Consider the following 24245-nt stretch of genomic DNA (forward strand, 5'->3'; position numbering starts at 1 on the left):
ATTTTCATCTTACTTTTTTAAAAACCAAATGAGAATTATTATTTTAAGATAATTTAGTGGTTATAATTTGGAAATTAAATCTAATCAAAATCGAGGATTTTAGAGGAAAAAGTTTGGTATTTGAGATAAATTTAAGATTTTTTTTATTTTTTTTAGTTCTGGTAATATATATTTTCACTTTCCACAATGACACGCAATCTTTATTCTACCTGCCTAGTGTTAAGAGTCTCCCAAATTCACTCACTTTCTACGAAATTACCCATTTCTCCCTTATTTAACACTCACCTCTTTACCAAATCTTTTCTCTCTTTATTTTACTTCTCTTTTTCTTTTGCTTTCTCTTGCTCTGCTTTTGCATCTTTCTTGTTTTGATCATCTCATACCATAACTTGCATATTTTTACTGCTCAGGGAGTAAAATTAAGTCATCTTTCATACCCAGATCTCTATTTTTAAGGTTTTGGAAGGGAATTGGAGTTGGCTATGGAGAACAACCAGCAATCATTTTGGCATTTCAGTGATCAACTTAGGATCCAAAATTCCAATTTGGCTAATCTTTCGCTCAACGATTCCATATGGAGCAACAGTTATGTCTCTAAAAGGCCTGATGAAAGGAGGAATTTTGATATCAGAGTCGGTGGTGAAGTTAATTCTGTTAACAACTTGAAGCCCAAAGTCTCTGATTTCAATTCTTTCAACAATGATGGATGGAAAATTGGAGCCACCACCAACAACATAGGGTTCGGCCCCATCGCTCCGAAGAATACCGGAATCAACGGAGGATTCAACAAAGGGGTTTATTCGAAGCCGGCGAATAACAATAATTTCAATGTTAATTTGAAGGGGAATAAGAATAGAGGAGAGGATGATCATGGTAGCAAAAGCGGGAAGAAGAATAGTAACAAGAAGAAGAACAATAACAGCGACAATAACAACAACGAAACTAAAGATGGGGGGAGTGCTGCTGACAAGAGGTTCAAGACACTGCCACCGTCCGAGGCTTTGCCTAGGAACGAAACTGTTGGAGGCTACATCTTTGTTTGCAACAACGATACCATGCAAGAGAATCTCAAGAGACAGCTCTTTGGTATGTATACAAGTCTGGGTTTAATTTCCTTTTTCATTTCTGAGGCCGATGTTAGATTTGGTACTTGCACTAGAAAGGGAAAGTAAATCAATTAGATTAATGAAACAAAGAATTAGGTTATTTGATGTGATATTCAGTTCATGCTCCTAAATGGTTGGTCTGCATAAATTTGTAGGTTTGCCTCCACGTTACCGAGATTCAGTCCGGGCCATAACTCCGGGTCTGCCTCTTTTCCTCTACAATTACTCCACCCACCAGCTCCATGGAATATTTGAGGTTAGTATCTCGTTTTTTTTTTTCTCGTAATTTTCTGGCATTTGAGTGTACAAGGGTCTTAAATGCTTTAATGATTTTGTAATTAGGCTGCAAGCTTTGGAGGAACAAACATCGATCCAACAGCTTGGGAGGACAAGAAATGCCCTGGCGAGTCCCGCTTCCCTGCTCAGGTATTTTGTCCGCCCATTATTTCTTAGTCATTCCATAGAAATATAATCTTGCTTAAAAAATCAATACTAATGTTTGTTCCTATGCAGGTTCGGGTGTTAACAAGGAAAATCTGTGAGCCACTTGAGGAGGACTCCTTTAGGCCAATTCTCCACCACTACGATGGTCCCAAGTTCCGCCTTGAACTCAACGTGCCGGAGGTAAAATCTCTCTCACAATGACAGAACATCGATATTTTCTTTTCCTCCCTAGCCTTGTTGGTTCTAATCTTATTTTGTGTGGTTAAAATTTTCAGGCACTCTCCCTATTGGATATATTTGCTGAACAAGATCCTTAAGCAAACAAACTACAAAGGACATACAAATACACAAAGATAAAGGAAGGGAAGAATAAGTAGAGAGAATATAGAGAGCATACTTGGGAGTTTTAAGACGTTATATATGGGGTGAACTGAATGCAGGGATCCATTACCTGCGAGTTGTAAACCTTTTTGCTCACAGGATTGCTATGGCTGCCCTTTATTTGTTATACAGTTTGTCTTATACATAAATAATAGTGTACTTAAAACTAATAATAAACTCCCAACTTATTTATGCTGTTCTTATATAGGGATATTAGTGTAACTTTTGGCTGTTCGCAACTAGGTACACATTGATCTTTAAATTTTTTTTTTAATCCACATGGATATTTAATACTTTAATAATTAGACTCATGGTTGAACAAGTTAGACCATCAATTTTTGATTTAACTAGTTCACTTGGTTCGACAGTTTTCGATTCAATTAGTTCGATCGGTTTGATTATTAAATTAATAATAATTAAAAATTCATAAAATCTAAAATAATAATTAAAAAGTATAATTAGATTTTTAATTATTGTTGGTCCGATAATTGAAACGATTGAATTTTAATTAAGAATTGGTGGTCAAAACTTATTCAATCATCGGTTCAATTATTAAAATATTGAATATAATATTTTGAGATTGTATCATATTATTATATAATTTTTTTAAGTGATAATGTGACACAATCTCAAAGTGCAATTCTATCGAATTGTTAGATTTTTCAAATTCAAAGATCAAAAAAATTGTTTAATTGCCAAGTTCAAAATGGGCAAAAGAAATATAGATACCAAAGTGAACTTAGTTAATGTGAACTTACTTGAGCCAAAAATTACATGATCCTCCTTTTTTTTTTTCGATAATAGAGGATAAGTTTAAATGAATAATAATTTTTAAGTTTTAGGGTTAAAATAGATTAAAAAGGGTTTAAGAGCCAATGTAGACTTATTTATCAAGTCCAGAAATTAAAATTTGCATTAACATCGTCTTTTCTTAGGATTTTAATTATTAATTTTATTTTATTTTCATATTATGATTTACAATTTATATTTGAAGTTTATGTTGCCTTTCTAAAAAATGATTAATTTAATAATTTTATTAAATTAATATAAAATCAATCTTGTATAATTAAGATAAAATATGATATAAAAATATGACACAACATAATTAAAACATAAATACACAAAATAATTAAATATTACACAAATTTATGAATATGCAAAATTTATATTAAAAATTACATATACATTTTAGAAATAAAACCACGATAACAAATTATATATGTAAAATATGATATGCATTAAAACATAATATAAAAACCATGAAATATCTGGTATGGCCTTAAAATAATGCAGATAAATCTTTGAAATTAATATGACATTAATTAGTATCTGATATATGATCAATAATTAAGATGTAAAAATAAAATTAAAATATATTAGATTCCAATGTTTATAAAAGAAAAGAAAATTTCATACAAACAATGAAAGTTTATTGGGACAATGTTTGGTTGTTAAGGCTAAATTATAAATATGATGATTATTAAATTTTAAAAAGTATTATATAATCAATTTATTGTTTTCCTATTCTCTCATTAAATATATAACAATCAGATGTTAATTATATACTGCTTTTACAAATGGAAGACAAGAATTTTGCACGTATTTATTTATATAATTTCAATTAGTAAAAATTAACTGTTTACCTTTTGCATTTTAGAGGCAGTGCTGCATTTTCTTTCCCATAACAGCCAAAATTTGGTTGGGATAATACCAAGTTTTATCCATGTATTTTAACAAAATTATCAATATGATATTTATATTTTTAATTTATTCATTTCCATACTTGTATTTTCTTTCGATATTCTATTTTGGTATTAAACCTTAACCGCGTTAAATGTGTAAAAATTTTGACACGTGACCATTAATGAGCAACACGTGTCACTCATGTTCAAAAGGAAAGTCGAATGATCAAGGGAGGAAATTTTCCCTTTTTTATATTTTCAGGTTTAAAAAAATGAAAAAGATAATGATGTTGTAAAACCGGGTTTTTTCCATAAAGATTAATTCCAATTCATTTGCAATGCCAACTAAATTTGAAAGATTAACATCACCAATTGTTCTTGCATTAGTAGAAACCCAAAAACCCTAAAAGGATGTGATAGAACAGCAAAAAAAAAAAAGTTTGATATAAATTTAAAATTGTAAATTAGGATCTGTCATGTTAAATCATTAAGAAAAAATCAAGAACAAAATAAGATGCGGAAGTGTATTCAAATCCATTGATTTCTTGAAATTTTTGATCTTATGGTATTGATCATCCAAATTTGCATACAAGTAATTTAGAGAAAGATGACTCTCTCTTTTTTAAAGATGAGATATTAGAAAAGTTACCCGTAATTTAAGGACTATAACCCTAATTTATAACTTTTACATATTAACCTAATTTCTAATCAGTCCATCATTAATTAAAATTAGTATTAATTAGAAATTAATTACTAGAGTATCTACACATATTTTGGCCATTATTTATTTAATAACTAAAGCCCAATAAACCTTAACCAAATTAGATCACTTTTAATTTGCGCTAACCTTTTATGATAATAAATAATAACATGTAATTACTCTTATTATATATGTGATGTCCATATTTTTCAACATCCTACTTGGACCACATTTATATACTAATTATTCTATAATTACATGTCATTATATAACCTTATGAGCTCAAAACTTTACTATCATATCCAAAAGGTATTTTGAATAATCTCGTCCATTAATTATGTTTACATAGAACTAAGGCAACTTTTGTTACATATATTATAACTAAATCCATTCTTGATCATGTATATTAACACAACCAAATGACATAGATCAAGTATAGATGTGTAGGATGGAAATTACTTTCAATGTGAACCAAACATGGCTATTTCTAACTAGTCCTTCTTAAACTTAAGTGAGGTCAGTATCAAATAGAGTGAATAAATTGAATGCTTCTTTTTTTTATTAGAAAATAACCACATACATAAAAGTCTGAAAACAAACATAAAGTAAATAAATACAAACTCCTACTAAACCACAATGTCTTCAAATAATATAACACCTATATGAGCAGTGTGCTCATGAAAAAGCTTGGGTGGTAAACCTTTTATGAGCAAATTTGCTATAATAGAGTTTGTCCTAATGTGCTCTAATGATATTTGTCCATTTTACACTCTTTTCACAACTATGAACTTTATGTCAATATGCTTTGACATAGATGAGCTCTTGTTGTTGTTGGAATACAATACTTATTGTCACAAAATAATTTGAATGGTCTTTCTACATTCTCCAAAACGCGCAGCCTATTGACAATGTTTTGCAACCATATTCCATGGTTTGATGCCTCATAACATATGCAATAACCTTGCCTTCATACATCAAAACACATCCTAAACCATTCAAAGATGCATCACTGTAAACAACAAATTCTTTCCTCAATTCAAGCTGTGTCAACACCGGTGCCTCTGTCAACATATTTTTCAACTAATCAAAACTTTGCTGACATTTTTCAGACCAAACAAAGTTAACATCTTTCTGTAATAGTTTCGTCATAGGTAATGCTATTATCGAAAAGTTCTTAAGAAACCATCGATAATATCTGGCTAATCCCAAGAAACTACATGCTTCAGAAACATTTCACGGAGGCTTACAATTCAAAATAATATAAATCTTGCTTGGATCGAATTGTATCCCTTTAGCCGAAATCACATGACCAAGAAATCTAACTTCTTTAAGCCAAAATTTACATTTACTAAACTTTGCGTACAATTTCTTTTCATGCAAGGTCTATAATATGATATTCAAATATTGAGCATACTCAAATTCATTTATGGAATAAATCAGGATGTCGTCAATAAAAACAACAACGAAGTTGTTAAGAGGTGGCTGAAAAACCTTATTCACTAGATCCATAAACGCTTCTGGGGCATTTTCCAATCCAAATGCATAACTAGAAACTCGTAATGTCCATAACTAGTTCTGAACGTTATTTTCGGTACGTCAACATCTTTCACTTGCAGCTAATAATAATCTGATCTGAGATTGATCTTAAAAAACATTGTGGATCCTTTCAGTTGATCAAATAAATCATCAATACGGGGTAACAAATATTTATTCTTTATCGTGACTTTATTCAATTGTTGATAATTTATACACAACCTCATCGACCCTTCTTTCTTCTTCACAAATAAAACAATGCAACCTACGGTGATGTGCTTGGTTGAATAAATCCTCTGTCAATTAATTCTTGCAATTGAGCTTTTAGTTTGGTTGGAGCCATTCAGTATGGAACAACCAAAATTGGAGCAGTCCCTGACATTAACTCGATAGCAAATTCAACTTCTCGCTCTGGTTGTAAACCCGATAATTCTTCATGAACAACATCTATAAACTCACATACCATTGACACTTGATCAACTTTCTTTTCTGATACTCTAGAATCCAAAATATAAACTAAAAATGCATTACAACCTTTTCGGATAAATTTTCGTACTGAAATTGCTGAAACTATTTTTGAAACACAATCAGACTTTGCGGGTTCAACATAAATCAATTTCCCATTCTGGCATCTCAAATCAATTCATTCTTTTACGAAAATTCACAATAACATCATGAACAGTCAACCAATTCATTTCCAAAATAACATCAAATTCGTTAAATAGTAGTAACATTAAATCAGTAAGAAAGTCGTAGCCCTGAATTTTCAGTGGACATTATTTGCATATCAAATCAACTACAACATTGACCTAATGGATTTGTTACTTTAATGACATATTCGGTTGACTCAACTGGTAAATTCTTTTCAGTTACTAATATAATGCATATATATGAATGTGTTGATCTAGGGTCAACTAATGCAAATACTGTAACATCAAACATAGAGAATGTACAGCGATAACATCAGGAGTTGAGGCCTCTTCACGTTTACGGATCACATAAGCTTTGGTGAAAGCTTGAGCTTCAGATCAAATTGCTGTGTCTTTGGTCCCACTTATGCTGACTTCTGCAACACCACTATTTCCTAGATAGTGGTGTTACTTCTGCCTTTGGTAGAAGTAACAACAAGTTTTGCATACTGATCTATGTTTGCCTCAATTCACTTTGACAATCTCTTTTGAAATGATCGGGAGATCCATAAATAAAGCAAGATCCGTCATTCTTCCTAAATGCACTGAAGTGATTTCGGCCATATTCACTACATTCTGGCTTATTTACATTACAAATGCTACCCACGTTAGTCATTGAAGGTGCCAGTGATCTCGTATTGTTCTGTATAGATTGATCTCTACCTAAAAACCTTGATGGCTCAAAAAAACGGTCACCAGATTCTTTTATCTTCTTCTATAGAGGAGTAGAAAATGTCTTATTTGAGTTGCGTTTATTAAAATCATGAGCTGTCTTCTTATTTTGTTTCTTACGATTGTGTACCTCTTCCATCTTTTGGACTGTGTAAGATAAAACCAGAAATTCTCTAATTTCCATTGCACCTACCAATAACTTGATCTCATTATTTAAGCCATATTCAAAATGAATACACATTTCTTCCTCAAAAGATACAATTTCATGAGCATGCTTATTGAGTTGAACAGACTCACGCTCATATTTCGTAACTGATCTTTTACCCTATTTCAACTTGAGCCCTAATAGTTAGCTTTTGTAGTATGGCCTTTATTATAATGAAGAAATCGAAATAAATTAAAATGCCCAACAACCAGTTTTATTTTCTTGAATTTTCATACATTGATGAAAATCTACATAAATAGCATCCTTTTGCTTGTGCATTCAAAGATCCTAACCAAAGTTGTCGCCTTATGAGTTAGCAATTCCTTGCAAAGCTAAGCAAGCTTCGACCTTCGTCATTGCTCCAGCAACTTATCTTGCTCCTTAACCTCAATCTTCAATAGGAAAAAGAATCGAGCAACCGTGAGGGAGTTGGGGATGAGGGGGCAGAAAAGGAAAGCTTGAAGGTAGGAAAGAGGGTGGAAGAGGCAGAGGGAAGTGTCTATGGAGGGTTTATTATGGTTTAAAGAAGGGTTGTTGGTTCAGGCCAAAAACAGAAGAAGGGGTGTTGGTTTAGATTAACGAGGGTTGAAAGGAGGCATTAACCTTCTATTTTCTTTTAATTTTTTTTAAACCTATAAATATGAAAAGGGAAAATCTTTCCCAAGTCCCTCTCGTGAACATTTGCCTTTTTTTTAAACATCCAATGGGACACATGTCAGTCATCCTATGGTCACGTGTCAAAATTCTAACACATTTAACGTTGAAGTACCAAAATAGAAGACAGAAAGAAAGTATAAGTATCAAAATGAGTAAATTAAAAGTATAGTATTACTTTAACAATTTCATTAAAATACAAAGGTGAAACTTGCAATTATCCCAATTTGGTTTTTTATAAAAAAGAAAAAGTAATAATCAATAAATGGAAACTAAATAATCAAGGGCGAAATTAAGGGGGCTGGGAGGTGCCCTAACCCCCCCTAAAATGGAAAATTTTCATTTAGGCCCTTTATAATTTATAAAAATTTAAATTAGTAATGGTAAAATTATACTTTGCCCCCCAAAATGATAAAAGTTTAATTTAATCCAATAAAAATTATAAAGATCTAGGGTATTAAAATGACGAAATTGCATTTTTATTATCATAAAATATAATTTAATTCCGCTCCAAAATTTTTTTTTGACTTCACCATTGCCACCTTAAGTAACATTTCTGGATCCACCACTGTGAAATAATATTCTATAAAAAAATTGCAACATTTTTTCTAAAATATAAAATGTAAAAAGTAAGAATATATTTATTTTTAATTATATAATTTATGTGGAAAAATCGTGGCATTCATAAAGTACTATGAATTAACATGTCAAATCAACTTCTCATACATCTTCAATTGAAAATTAAAGTGATTAAATGTGATAAATTGATAACGTGTCAAACCAATTTCTCATATAACTTCAATTGAAAATTAAAGTGATTATAATAAGATAAATCGATAACGTCAGTGGTCATATAATAATTTTTAAAAATAAATAACTAAAATTGAAGTTTATCCTAATTTAAATGTCAAAAGCAGAGCGGAACAATTATAATTGTAATTGGGGTACTTTTAATTACTGATATTATTCACTTAAAATCTCTTGACTTTCCACTGACCTACTTTTCATCTTCCTTTGTTTTGAGTTCAACAATCAGAAGAAACCATGTTTTCAATTTTTTTTACGTTACTTGTCATTTAGGAATAAGAAGAAAATTGTTCTTAGATATCAGAAATTCGTTAATTTAAGAACTTACTTTAGGGGGTATACAGTTAGACACAAAACACAAAGTGCATCAACAATTGTGGCATTTGGCAGTGGAATTATGCTTTACAATCTTATGTTGGAAAGGGTAGGCCCACCAATTACCAAATTCCCCACCAAGTGTTGAAGATTGATTGGGAAGAAGGGAAACTAAATAACATGCTCACAAGATCTGGTTTGGTCTTATTATTATTATTGTTTCGTTTTGGCTTTGGGGTTTTAGGAATGTTATTAGAAGGGAAAAGTTGAGGATGAAGTGTGGGTCATTTTATATAGCCAAAGATCGTCCTTCAAAGTCACAAGGTGATGACAGCCATTTTATCTGTAAAGAAAAGAAGACAATCAGAATGCAGATGGTATGGGTGGTTAGAGCAAGCACGATGTCGATGCTGGATTATATGTGGCGGAGCTCATCAACAACTCTCTTCTGGCTACCCTCACTTTGCCACTCACTTAGGTTGATCCCATGAAGGTTTTGGATGAAGCCTTCTCTAAGACCAAAGCTCAAGGGTCTTCAACAGCATGTATCATAACTCTCTAGGAAAGCAATGTGTGTTGTTGTTTTTGCTTTAATCTTGTTGCACACGTACATGAATCATGTTAATGCAAAACTATAAATCTTTGTTGGTTTTACTTGAGTAGATGCTGCATGCTGTTAATGTGGGAGATAGCAGGTTTATGGTGATCAGACGAGGTGAAATAATATACAAATCCCTAATTTAGCTTCAATTTTCCGTATCAGCTGGGAAATTCTACAAATTGTTCTAAACCCAGGCAGGCATAGGTAAGAGCAAATAGTGGATTAGCTCAAGTTTAGAATATATTTACAATGTAATATACAATGAGTGCAAGTAATAAAGGTTAGAGTAGAAGCAGGATATATGATAATAGCAGGAACAGATGGACTATTTGACAACTTGTTTGAATTACAAATACTGGAGACAACATCAAAAAGGATTAAACAAACTTTAGATGCAGAGGAAATGGCTTGGGAAATGGCTCAACTAGCTTACCACACATCTAGGGATAAATCAGCTGTTACTCCATTTATGAAGGCTTCTAAAAGGGTTGGAAGATTTCGTGATGGTGGAAAAGGAGATGATATTACTGTCATTGTTTCCCACATTCTTGGTGCATAGTAGCTATCTTTTTTATAATCAACTTAGCTCCAGTTAAGATTGGATTTATATTTTAGAATTAGTGTTGATAGGATAGAGGAAACTGATGTCATATGCAGCGAGGTGTTCTTCATGGTGGTAAATCTTAAAGGCAGCTATAGCCTAAAAGGGCATAATAATTGTAATAGCCAATTTTGGCCTAAACCCAAATCAATAAAAAAAACCAAAGAAATAATAAAATAGTCCAAAATGAATGTCCATTTACATATTAAACCCAGGCCTAAACTACCCAAACCCAACAAGCCCAAAAGTCTAGAAACCATAAACCCAACTAGCCCACAAACATTTTCAGTAGAAAAAAGGGTTGGCAAACCCTAGCCGCATGCCATGTCGACACCCTCCTCTACCGCGCACGCCACCACCGTTCGAGGCACACCAACCACCAGTCTCGCACGCTTCTCTGTCACCTGCAAAGTAAAAACACACAAGGCAAAGGGACAACGAAGAAAAGGACAAGAAGCAATAGAAAACAACGAAGAAAACAAAAAAAAAATGTCAGAAAACAAAACGAAAGTTGAAAAAATTGGATCTCGTATCCGGCTATGAAACCTGAAACATCAACTTTGAACTTTCTTTTACGCACATTAAGCAAATCAGAAAAGAAATAAAACTGAAGTTAAAAGGTGTTTGTTTTGATCTCTTTTTTTTTCTTCTTTCGTTTTCTGTTTGTCTTTTATTTTTATGTTTATTTATTTATTTATTTTTATCTATCTTAACAAAAAACATAGATTAAAAAGAAAAGAAAAAAGGGGCATACCTGAGGGTTGCACTCCACCATCGTAAAAATCCGAGGTAACCACCTTCGATGAAAGGTGGCCGGAAGTCGCGGGGTCCTTTGCTTGTCTAGGGATTTCCGTTTGAATATTGGAAGTTTCAACTTAGAAACGAGCTTAAGGAGGTCAAAATGGTCAAAATGGTTTTTTTAGGGGATTTTGGCCATCGTACACGGCGGTCACCGCCGTCGTCGGTCGGCGGCTATGACGGGCGGACGGTGGCCCTATAGGCCAGACATAGGGGGAGTTTTAAGAGGATGAGAGGTTTAGAGTTGATTTTTTTGGTGTGAGGGTTGAAAATGAAAGTTTTAAAAAAAAATTGGGTTTAAATAATGAAGGCAAAACAACGCCATTTTGAAGTTTGGGTTGAGAGGCCAAAACAACGTCGTTTTGACCTCTGACTCGTGCGACCCGACCCGATTGGTAGAGGATCCGCGCGTTTTTAAGGCCAAATGGGCTATTTGCACTGCAGGTCCTTCCACTTTGCTACTTGTTTTCAATTCGACCCTTTTGTTCTTTCTTTTGTGTTTTTAATTTGACCCCATGATTTTTGCGCTTGTCTCATTTTGGTCCTGATTGAAACGATGCGCATAAAGGCTGGGAATATTTTCCCAATCAGTCCCTCACTCTTTAAGCGCGTTTCATTTCGGTCCTTGATGGCCTATTTTCTATTATTTACAATTTGTACCTTAAATTTCCATTCGATTTCAGCCTAGTCCTGGTCTGTTTAATTAATTTATTTATTTATTTATTCAGTTTTTTTAGGAATTGTTTTATTATTATTTATTTTAAGTTTGTTTTCTTATATTATTTATTTTAAACCGCTTTATTATTATGTATTTTAAGTCTTTACATATTTTAAACTATTATTCATTTTAAATTATATATATATTATTTATTTTAAACTATTATAAATATTATTTATTTTGAAGTTTTTATATATACCTTTTATTTTAAACTATTTTATATATTATTTATTTTAAATTTCTTACATGTCATTTAGTTATACTGTTTTATATGTTAACTATTTTAAATTCTTTTATTATTTATTGTAAACCTTTTATTATTTTTTATTTTAAGATTTCCTATATTATTCAGTATTAAACTGTTTTATATATATTTTATATTATTCATTTTAAAATTTATTTTCACATATTATCTCTTTTAAACTCTTATACGCTATTTTAAATTGTTTTATAAATTATTTATTTAAGTTGCTCTATGTATATTATTTCATTATTTTGTATATTAATGATTTTTAATTGTTTTATACTATTTACTTTAAATTGCTTTTATAGCATCCATTTTAAACCTTTTTAAATTGTCTTATACTAATGATGGTATTTAAATGATGTATGTTGTGTGATTATCAACATGGCGTACTATAATTATTTCATTCATATTTCCATATTATTATCATTTATTAGCATTCATATTTTATTCCTCCGCGTTTAATATTATCTTTTAGCTACTTCATTTAAATTACATCGTGTACTAAGCTCAAACGTATTTGTCCAATATGGACGGTTTTATTTCATTCCAAACGAAATAGCGCACATTATTAAGGGTCGCACTCGGAAAATCTTCAAAATAAGGCAATATTTCGCATTTCAAAAGTTCAAGAAATCATACCCTAACTTACGGGGTTTCGATTTTCTTGTTAAACTCTTTTGTATTTCAAAATACATGAAATTTCGATAAAAGTTAAAGGCAAACTTGTTCCTGAGGATTCAAACGTCGCATCCTAACTTACGGGATGTGGCATTTTGTTATATCAGGACGAGAGGGCCTTTAATGCTCGTTTCAATTCAACTCAAGCATTTTTAAATAGACGTTAATAAAAAATGGATCGTATTTTAAGAGCTTTTCAAATTTTCAACATTCGACATTAAGACATTAATTGATCAATTAGGTACCAATTTTGGGCGTTGCGAGGGTGTTAATCCTTCCTCGTAGTAACTGAATCTCGAACCTATTTTCTAAATTTCGTAGACCAAAATTGTCGTTTTAATAGGTTAAACTGTTTATTAAAATGATCAAATTGCAAGGTGATCCAATCACACCTCGTAAAAAAGATTGGTGACAACTCCATTTTCGTTTTTTCTGTTTTTAAATAAAAGTCGACTCCTATTTTTCAAAAAAAAAAGGTTTCGACAATAATAATAATGGGGGTTTAGGAGATGTTTATGAGTTCCTTTTATGAGTCGGTAGTTAGAGCGGCTTCCCTCTCAACCTCTCTCTCCTGCTAGAGGTATCCACCCTCACTATATTATAAAACGGTTGATTATATGTCACGTAATAATACAAATTTAAATTAACAGTTACAATGTATAATATTTTTAGATTTATTTCTCATTTAGTTTTGAAATCAATTATTTTTAAATAGTAATCATATAATATATGTATAATATAATAAAGTACATTTATTATATATGCGATAAGTGACACTCTCATTTTTTATTTAATTTTTATTTTTAAATAAAATTAATTCAAAAGTAATGTGTTACACCTCTATTTCTAAATATGTAATATAAATATATTTTTAATAAAAATAAATTTAATTTTCATTTAAAATAAAAATAATTCAAATATTTTTAATGGAAATAATGTATATTAAAATCTTCTATTCATGTAGATAAATCATTATGTATTAAGGTATTGAATGAACAGCCTACCCCTAATGATATGCATAGTAAATTTGGCGTCTGAACGCAATTGGTATAGAAAATTTAAGGTGTAATTTAAAAAGAAAAATTGTAAGATGCGTAATTCTATATTATTAAAGAGAATTGATATATAATCAAATATCCATAAATTTCATAGTAATATCAAATATTTGAAATCTTAATTTCAAGTTTCTGAGGGATGGAGTAGGAAGAGCGAGAAGAAACAACCGAATGATGAATCGATAGTCGACATTCAAGAAGAAAAACTGTTAATATCCAAGAAGGTGATACAGATGTCACCATGGAAACTGACTTGTCCTTAGACAAACCTAGGTCATGGAAAGATCGCCTCATAGGTAAAGGCCTGTGCTTTGAAGATAATACAGAAACACCATCCAAAGATGTCGAAGAAGACGACCTAGAATTACTAGAAGATGATATTAGAAAAACTTCAGTAAACGACACACCAGCAATTGAATTCTCCAAACGAATCACTCAACTTCTCATAGAAGACATGGAATATACGGTGGTAATCAAACTCTTAAGAAGAAACATTGGATATGAAACCTTTCAAAACAAGATACAGGCTCTATGACAACCGAGTCAACCATTCAGATTAATGGATATCGAAAACGGCTACTACCTGGCTAAGTTTCAAAATCCCAGAGATTGTAAGAAAGTATTAAGCCAGGGGCCTTGGATAGTCTATGGACATTACCTAACTGTCCAACCCTGGACCATTGATTTTAACCCCTCGCAACCATATTCGAATATGGTCATGGCCTGGATACGATTTCCTGGATTGCCTAGACATATGTACAAAAGGAAAATATCGTGGGAAATAGGAGGAATGATAGGAAAAGTAGTAAAATTGGATTTTAATACTGATAATGGAGTCTGAGGAAGATTTGTAAGAATGGCAGTTTACGTTAACCTTGGAAAAGCCATCATATTACAAGTCTTAATGAACGACATTCTACAGAGAATAGAATACAAATACCTGCCTACGGTGTGTTTCTCTTGCAGTCTTTATGGGTATTCGCAAGACATATGCCCAAAGTCAATGAATGAGCAACAAAGAACCAAAGAAAGCATCGTTGAAACATAAATAAGACAGGATAATGAAACAGGGAAAAATAATCCCACAAACAGCTCCGACATTTATGGACTTTGGATGCTTGTCAAAAAATGAATTTGCAGTGGTCAAAAGAAAGGCAAAGTAATAACGGCGTAGCCAGAGAAAAGAAATAAGAAAACACTCGGTTTCAGCCATTGGAAACCTTTAATGATGAGATGGGCTTATATGTGAATAGGCCCGCCAATGAAACTATCCTAGCCCAACAGGAGGTGGGCTCTGCAATGCACCCATTAGTTGATAAACTAAGACCAATATCCACAGACTAGCAACAACAAAGGTCTGGTAATGAGAGCGTAGCATATTCAGGCCCAAACAAGCAGAATCAAATAAAAAAGATAGGGCCCACCATATCCACCTCAGGGAGCTAAAATAGAATTAATCTAGAGAAGCAAGGTTATCCAGGCCAGACGCAAACTGAATCAAAATCAAGAAAGGGGAAAGAAACAAATAAAGAATCACAAACAGTACACATTTTGCAGTTACAACATTTAGGGGGAAATTCAGAGATGGAGGTGACGAAGGTCAAAGAAAATGACACAATGATAGAGAAGTAGGCAATGAGGGAAATTATTAACCAACAACCTTTAGAAAATTCAGGGACTCAACTCAGCCTACATTCCAATGATGAAAGACTAGTGGAGGTTGCTGTGACCCTTTCTGTCAGAATTTTAGACACAGCTAATCACTCAATAGTGGTTTTTAAAGAGCTCGACATCCTTGGGGAAAACAGGAAGATCGACTTACTCATAAAAATTCTATGGGACGACGAAATAGCTCTTCCACCGCCAGAACAATTGGGGGAAAATGAGTGCAAACCTGAAGGGCCAAAAGCTCAAGTGTATCATTCGGGAAAAAGGAAGTCCTTTCAAACCATATCCCCCAAAGTCCCATTGAAAAAATCAATTAATAATATGGTGGATCTGTTACAAGAGCAAATCAAGCAAGGACTTCTCAACAAGGTAAATGAAGGAGGGGAGAGGTGAAAAGAAAGCAAGAATAAGACACAACAACAATATTAGACTGGGTACAATCTTTCAAACCTTATATAATGAAATTTAAGTTCAATTTATCAATTTTTGTTTGGCATTGTTAAGGGTGCGCTAGTGCCAAATTTCCTCACATTTTTAGAGAGTATAATGTGGAATTTAAACCAGATATAGTAGGCCTTCTTGAACTAAATGTGAGTAGTAGTAAGGCGGATGAAATAATTGCTAAATTAGGCTTTCATCATTCACATCGAATCAAAGCAAAGGGTTTTTCAGGGGGAATTTGGATTAGTTGGAAAGACACAATCCACCTGGAAATAATCCAATATCACCCTTAATTTATTCTGGTTAAAATATGTAATGGGAGACAAACACAACCTATCTTCATAACGTTTGTTTACGGAAGTCCTATTTCTACGAAGAGGAAGAGTTTATGGGAAGCATTAAAAACAATTGTACCATCTGATCAAACTCTATGGATGGCATTAGGAGATTTTAATGCAATCCTTTCTGCTGAAGACAAAAAAAGTGGAAGCACCGTAGGGAAAAGGTGCCCATTATCCGGGGAGTTCATTGAATCCAAAAATCTTCAAGACTTGGGATTCCAAGGACCCTCTTTCACTTGGCAACGAAGAGGAGTCTTCAAAAGGCTAGATCATACAATAGGAAATGAAGCTTGGTGCCAATCTTTTCCCCACTACGCAATAACATATCTTATATGAATTAGATCCGATCATAGGCCTTTGTCAGTAAATTTTAATCTGAATTTCAAACTCCCTAGAGGCTGACCCTTTAGATTTCTCGCCGGATGGGCACAACACCAAGATTTTTCTAGCATAGTTAAAAATTCATGAAAATTTGATGGAGACATGTATAGCTCATTAAATCAGCTTACTGCAAGTCTTAAAGGCTGTAACAAAAAATTATATGGTCACATTAGATATTGTAAGCAGAAATTAGTAAAATCTCTAGATGTGATACAAATGAAACTGGAAAAATCATACTTATATTCACTGGCTCAAAAAGAAATAGCCATCAGAGAAGAGCTAGAAAATGTACTTAGTCATGAAGAACTATTGTGGAAGCAAAAATCCAGGTGCGACTAGCTTAAACTAGGGGATAGAAACACGAAATTCTTCCACAGTGGCACATTACACAGAAGGAAGATCAATCGCATTATTACCCTTCGAAACGCAAATGATGACTGGCTTTATGATCTAGATGACATAAAAGAGGAAGCAATTAACTACTTTCAAAAATTATACGGCGAAAACCCTAATAGATTGATGACATTATCCCTTAGTTGTTTCCCTCTGTTAGACACCAGGGACATTGATTTTCTTCAAAAAGAAGTCACGGATGAAGAAATTAAAACAACACTTTTTGACATGGCCCCCTTAAAAGCACCAGAAAGTGATGGATACCATGCTTTGTTCTTCCAAAACCAATGGGATAACATAGGAGGAGCAGTTTGTTCTTGGGTTAAAGATGTTTTTAATGGACGACCCATCGACCAAGAATTAAATAACACATTAATTGTCTTATCCCGAAGGTTGCTCAACCAGAAGAAATATCTCAATTCTGACCAATAAGTCTTTGTAACATTCTTTACAAATTAGTCATGAAAATAATAGCCAATAGGTTCAAAAAGGTTTTTCCTAAAATCATTTCTCAAGAACAAACTGGTTTTATTGCTGGAATAAACATTATTGATAATATCATCATTGCTCAAGAAGTCATTCATTCAATGCGAGGAAGAAATAAGAAATGGATGACAATCAAAATTGACTTAGAAAAAGCTTATGATAGAGTCCGTTGGGACTACATAGACAAATCAATCCAAGCAGCTGGAATACCAGAATATCTACAAAAAGTTATCATGTCAGGCATCACAACGGCTATTATGCAAGTCCTGTAGAATGGGGTGCCCATTGAAAAATTTAAACCTGCAAGAGGAGTAAGACAAGGATGCCATTATCACTATACTTATTTGTCCTCTGCATGGAATGGCTAGGACATTGTTTTAATTCCTCCATCTCCTCGAAAAATTGGATCCCTATTAAATTATCTAGAACTGGACCTAACTTGTCACACCTATTCTTCGCAGATGACTTAGTGATTTCCTCAAAACATGACATGCTACTAAAGAATATTCTTGAACAGTTCTGCAGTTTTTCAAGACACTGTTTCAACTCAAGGAAAACCAATGTCTTTTTCTCAAAATGAGTAGTAGAAGACTTAAGTAATAGGATCAGTGGGATTTTGGGGTACCAGAAAGTACAAGAACTGGGAAAATACTTAGGCATCCCCTTATTCCACAAAAGAATCACTAAATCCACGGTACAATTTGTAATTGAAAAGGTCTAGTCAAAATTATGCAATTGGGATGCAAAGCAACTTTCCATGGTAGGACGTTTTACCCTAGTTTAGTCAGTACTCTTAACCATCCCTAATTACTTCATGCAATCCATGGAAATCCTAAAAGGGGTGTGTGATAAAACTGAATGCATAGCAAGACAATTCATCTGTAGTTCAAACACGAGAGGAAGGAAGCTAGCATTTGTGGATTGGGGAACAGTATGCCAGCCTCGAGTAAATGGTGGTCTTGGTCTAAGGCGATTGCAGGAGCAAAACAAATCATTTTTGTTAAAATTAGAAATGAACCTCATCTCCAGACGGAATGCATTATGGACGCAAGTACTACGCTCAAAATATGGAATGAAAGAAGTTATCCCGGAGTGTATAGAAAGAAGAAATAGTTCTGCACTATGGAAAGCAATTGAGAAGATCTGGCCAATATTGAAAGATAATTTATGCTGGTCAGTTAGAAATAGAGCGGAAATATACTGCTGGAAAGATAATTGGGTTCCTAATATAGGACCACTGAGGAAACAAACTCAAAATCCGAATAGACCAATCAACGATTGCTTGCTTAAAGACATGATAACAACAGAGGGGGCATGGAGCTTAGAAGCATTCAGAGAAAATTTAACAGAGGGAATCGTACAAAGGATAATTGGTGTACCTCTTCTGCACCATTCAGTAGGACCAGATAACATCAGATGGACGCCTGCCTCTACTGGAAAATTCTCGATAAAAAATGCATACCAACTAATAACGGAGAATTCATGGAATAATCGAGATACCAGGTGGAAGGATATTTGAAAGTATCCAGGCCCTCAACGTATCCATTTTTTCCTATGGTTAGCTTGTAAACAATGACTACTCACCAATCTAGAGCAAGCATGAAGAGGACTTGACTACAATACCTCTTGTCTATTGTGTTAGCACAACACATAAGACGTTCTTTGTGCTCTCAAAGATTGCCCGTCAACTAAAGAAATTTGGCTAAACATTATCCCCCAAAACTAGCAAACTCAATTCTTCTTTGGCAATATTTTTGACTAGGTAAAGGAAAATTTAAGGCACAATGAATGGATGTTATGGGCTCAAACCTTCTGGCCAACCCTTTTTGGTCTAGTTGCATGGCGTATATGGAAAAATAAGAATCTATTTGTCTTTCAAGATGTAACATGGAGTTTAGCTGAAACCATCAAGATCTCTATGTGCTGGGCAAGACAACATACCAACTCACATGCGAGGGATCCAACTAAAGATATAAATGAAGAAACTGAACAGGAAACAAGTCTAGCCATTGAGTAATAGTTTTCGATTTAGGTTTTATTTTCTTTTAATTTAGTTTTTTCCAAAAATCTTTTATTCATGTATAATTAAAAAAACAATTCAAATATTTTAATAAAAATACATTTTATTTTTTTTAAATACAAATAATTTAAATATTTTTTATTAATCATATCATATGTCATATATATATAATAATTTAATACAATTAATACGTAATTTATTGTACTTTGTATATATAATAATGTTGATTGGGACAATAATCTTACACTGTAATTTGTCTTGGGTTAAATAAAATATTTAAAACTATTAAGATATTGGCTATTGATAAAATTAAATAGTTTAAATTACAATTAATATGTAATATTTTTTGGATTTTATCATTATTTTTAGATAATTTTTAAAAATATATTAAATATTTATATTATCTTAAATATTTAATTAAAAATTAAAATTTTAAAATTTAGATAAATATATAAATAAATATTAATTAGATAATTTATACATTTGATTTAACTTAAATATTTATTTATATATTATTTATACTATTATCTATTTAAAATTTTGATTTTAACATAAAAATAATTATTTTTAGAAGTATATTTCAAATTACGTAATTTATCTATTCAAAATTTCAAACTATCTAATTTAATTAGATTATATTAAAATTTTAAATGAAACTAAATATTTTTAAAAAAGAATAGCAATTCAATTAGATTAGATAATCATCACATTATAAATTGCAGCAATGTACATATTTAGAACACAAAACAATATAAGGTTCGTGAAGGTAAGTTCTAATTTTTTCACAATTTTATTGTTTGTTAATATGATTTTATTTAAATTGTTATGTTTATTAAGCTTCACAATGGTTTTGAATAATGATAATTTTATTGTTGAGACTATAGAGTAGTGTATTAGAAACAATTACTCGATTTTCCATTGATTATATATATATATAAATTGGACAACATAAATAGGAACTATTCTAGAATTAGGGGATTAGAAGTAATTGATTACAACTAATTATAATATAGAGAAAATCTCTGGGAATTAATTCTTTAATAAGTTCACTTAAGATGGAGCTCCAAAGGAGACATCAATCTTGACCTTTAATTCTTGGAAGTGTTTTCATGGAAGCGGTTTGGTAAGACATTGGAAAGTTGATCTACTAAGGAAACATGAGTAACACGAAGAGCGCCTAATTGAACTTGATCCCAAATAGAGTAATAGAAAATTGCCACATGTTCATGTGTGAATAAAAGACTGGATTAGAGAAGAGGTAGGTGGCACCAACATTGTCACTATAAATAACAGGTTATGTAGGAAGAGTGACTCCAAGCTATGTGAGAAGAGAACAAATCTAATTGATTTCTAAAGTAGTAGTGGCAACTGACCGATACTCAGCTTCTGTGGATGGCCGAGCAATTATGTGTTGTTTTGTGGATGACAACCAAGATAGATAATTTAGGCACTCGTAGAGGTATAGCTGTCTTTTTTGCCAGCCCAATCTGCATCTAAGAAGGCATGAAAAGAGAGTGGATTTTTTTATGAAGAAATAATCCACGAGTCAATCTGCCACACAGATACCGAAGTAGCCATTTTGCAACATTCCAATGTTCAGATGTCAGGTGATGCATGAATTGGGACAGCTTGTTAACAACATACGTTATGTCTAGCTGAGTGAGGCAAATATATTGTAGACTACCAACAATGGTTCTATATTCTTTGTAGTCAGTCAGTGTTGTACCTGAATGAAGTATGAAATTTCCATTGGTAGCAAGTGGTGTAGCAACAGGGTGTACACTAAAAATTTTTGTTCGGGCAAGAAGATTAGTGATGTAGTGCTTTTGAGTAAGCAATAGACTAGACAAAGTGGTAAGAACTTTAATACCAAGAAAATAAAACAAGGAACCAAGATCCTTGATTGAAAAATGTTGTGCTAAGAGATCAATGTAGCATTGAACAACATTAGTGTTGGTACCTGTGATAATAATATTATCTACACAAACAAGTAGTTATATTGTAGTGTTTATATAAAAAAAGGTATATTGTAGTGACACCTGAGTGGAGTATGAATAAAGAAGTGTCTGCATGAGAGCTTGGGAACCCAAATGCAATGAGGAATTGGCGAAGTTCAAGGTACCAAGCCTGTGAGTCCTGCTTGAGTCCATATAACTTTCTTTAGTCTGCATACATGTGTTGGGTTGACTCGACCAACAAACCCCAGAGGCTGGGCGATGTAGACATCTTCAAAAAGATGACATTAAAAAAGGAATTATTAACATCTAACTGTTGCAATTGCCAACCTTTATTGACTATCAGGCTTAAAACAAGGTGTATTTGTGTTAGCTTGACAACTGGACTAAAGGTGTCATGATAATCCACACTAGGTCGTTGATGAAAACCTTTGGCAATTAGTATAGTTTTATACATGTCAACAGAATAGTATAGTTTTATACATGTCAACAGAACCATCAGCAAGTTGTTTAATATGAAAGATCCACTTACAGCCAACAAGATTATGTAGAAAAGAGGATGGAACAAGGTCCCAGGTTCTATTCCGAACAAGGGCATCAAACTCATCTTTCATAGTTTGTCTCCATTTGGGATCTTTTAGGTCTTAGTTAACTGTATGAGGCTCAACGTCAGATGATTGAGGAAGGATAACAGTGAGAGTCATCTTGGTTAGGGGTTTATGGATGTTGTTTTTCACTCTAATAGTCTTGGGATGAGTATTTTGATGGGTGGGTTGAGTTTTGTTTGAAGTAGAGGAAGTTTTAGAATTGTGTGGTTAAAGTGGTAAATTGTTAATCGAGCTGTCTCTAGGTAAATAGAGATTTGGGGATTGGGGTAAGCAATCGACCAATGAGGGGGTTGGTCAACAGTTTGGGCATGTGGTGATGGATGTTGACACGAGAAATCCCTTTATAGAGACATATTAAGTGAGTAACATGAAATGGGGAGAATTTGGATTGGGGGAAGCCATTTTGAAGATGATCTCTAAAGTGGTATGAGATAGATAAGACCGGTGAGTAGTAAAGGGAAGGAGTTTTTAAAAAAAATTACATGATGAGAAATATATATTTTAGAAGTAGATAGATCAAGACAGATATAGGCACTTTGTATGGAAGAGTAACCAAGAAAAACACAAGTGTGGAACAACTATCAAGTTTATGTTAAGAAAAATGATGAAACCACAGATAACATAAGCAATCGAACACCCGAAGTTTAGTGTAGTTGGGTAGAGACCCAAAGAGTTTTTCGAAAGGAGGTAAAATATGTAATTTGGGTGTGGGCATACGATTGATGAGAGATACATTAGTTGCAAAGACATAAGTCTAATAAGTTAGAGGCATGGATGCATGAGTGAGAAGAGATAAGATGATTTCAACAATATGATGATGTCGTTGTTCGGAAAGACCATTTTTTCTGGTGTTTGGTTTGGTGTAGTATGATGGGATATACCATTGGCAGAGAGAAAAATTTTAAAAGCTTGATATTCGCCACCATTATCTATATAGAGAGTAAGAATTTGATTTTTAAATTGGTTTTCAACTAATACCTTGAAGAACACGAAGACATCATAAACATGGGATTTACACTTAAGTGTATAATATCATATGTATTGGGTATAATGATAAAAAAAATAACATAGTACTGAAAACCATCAATAGAATAGACATGAGAGGTCCAAAAATTAAAAAAGAGAAGTTTAAGCGAAGGGATGAGATTAAGGTAGAAGAAGAAAATGGAATTTTATGACTTTTATTACATGACAATGCATTGCAAAGTGTGAATGAAGACAAGGGGCTAGATAATGGTAAAGAAAACTTGGAAATAATATTTTTCATAACAGGGAATGATGGATTAACTAGTCTAGAGTGCCACTCGGAAAAAGTGGTCTTAACACTAGAAAAGGCAAGTACTAGTGAAAGGGGGACTAAAAGAGATATGGTTGGCCACTTATATACGCCATCCTTAGGTTCACCCATCAAAAGGATTGCCCCCGTGTTTAGATCCTTCACCTGAAAAGTAGAAGGTGAGAAATCAACAGAAACATGATTATTGGTACAAAATTGATAAATCAAAATTATGTTCTTTTTCATAGAAGGGACACAAAGGATATTTTGTAAAGCAAGGTGTGAGAGGAAGTAGGTATGGTGGTAGAACCAGTGTGGGTGATGTAAAGGGTCGATCCATCACCATTCATGACATCTTCAGATCCTTGATACGATTTATAAAGAGAAATATTTCTCAAGTCAGACGTGACGTGGTAGGATGCGCCGCTATCCAGTAACCACGTAGAAGTAGTGGTGTTGTCGACGATAGCATGATTGGCTCGTGATTTTCAGGTTGTGAGGGGCGATATCCCTAAGAGCCTTGAGGATAAGGTGTCAGGGATTGTTGATAAGTGATTAGATGAAACATTAGGCATTTTTTGGTAGTGTGTCCATGAATGCTGCCAGCTTGACAGCAACCCAAATAAAGTTTGGTGGAGCGTGGTTGTTGAGGTCATTTTGTAGCCATTGAAGAATGATATATGTATATTTTTTAAGGATATTGATTGTGGGTTTTCTAAAAAAAAATGTCCAAGAAGGTTAGACTCTTGATACCATGTTAAGACTATAATGTTGAATGCTGGCTAGTAAT

General features: G+C 32.9%; 1 protein-coding gene across 1 annotated transcript; it reads left to right on the forward strand.

Moving 5' to 3' along the window:
- Window positions 1-200: 200 nt before the first annotated feature.
- On the forward strand, window positions 201-2108 carry LOC108463018 (B2 protein-like). Its single transcript, XM_017762956.2, has 5 exons — window positions 201-1086; window positions 1262-1362; window positions 1449-1532; window positions 1620-1730; window positions 1826-2108. The coding sequence occupies exons 1-5, from the start codon at window positions 483-485 to the stop codon at window positions 1865-1867; spliced, it is 942 nt and encodes a 313-aa protein (XP_017618445.1). The 5' UTR covers window positions 201-482; the 3' UTR covers window positions 1868-2108.
- Window positions 2109-24245: the final 22137 nt, after the last annotated feature.

The sequence above is a fragment of the Gossypium arboreum genome, chromosome 8 (assembly GCF_025698485.1).
Source record: "Gossypium arboreum isolate Shixiya-1 chromosome 8, ASM2569848v2, whole genome shotgun sequence".
Taxonomy (NCBI): domain Eukaryota; kingdom Viridiplantae; phylum Streptophyta; class Magnoliopsida; order Malvales; family Malvaceae; genus Gossypium; species Gossypium arboreum.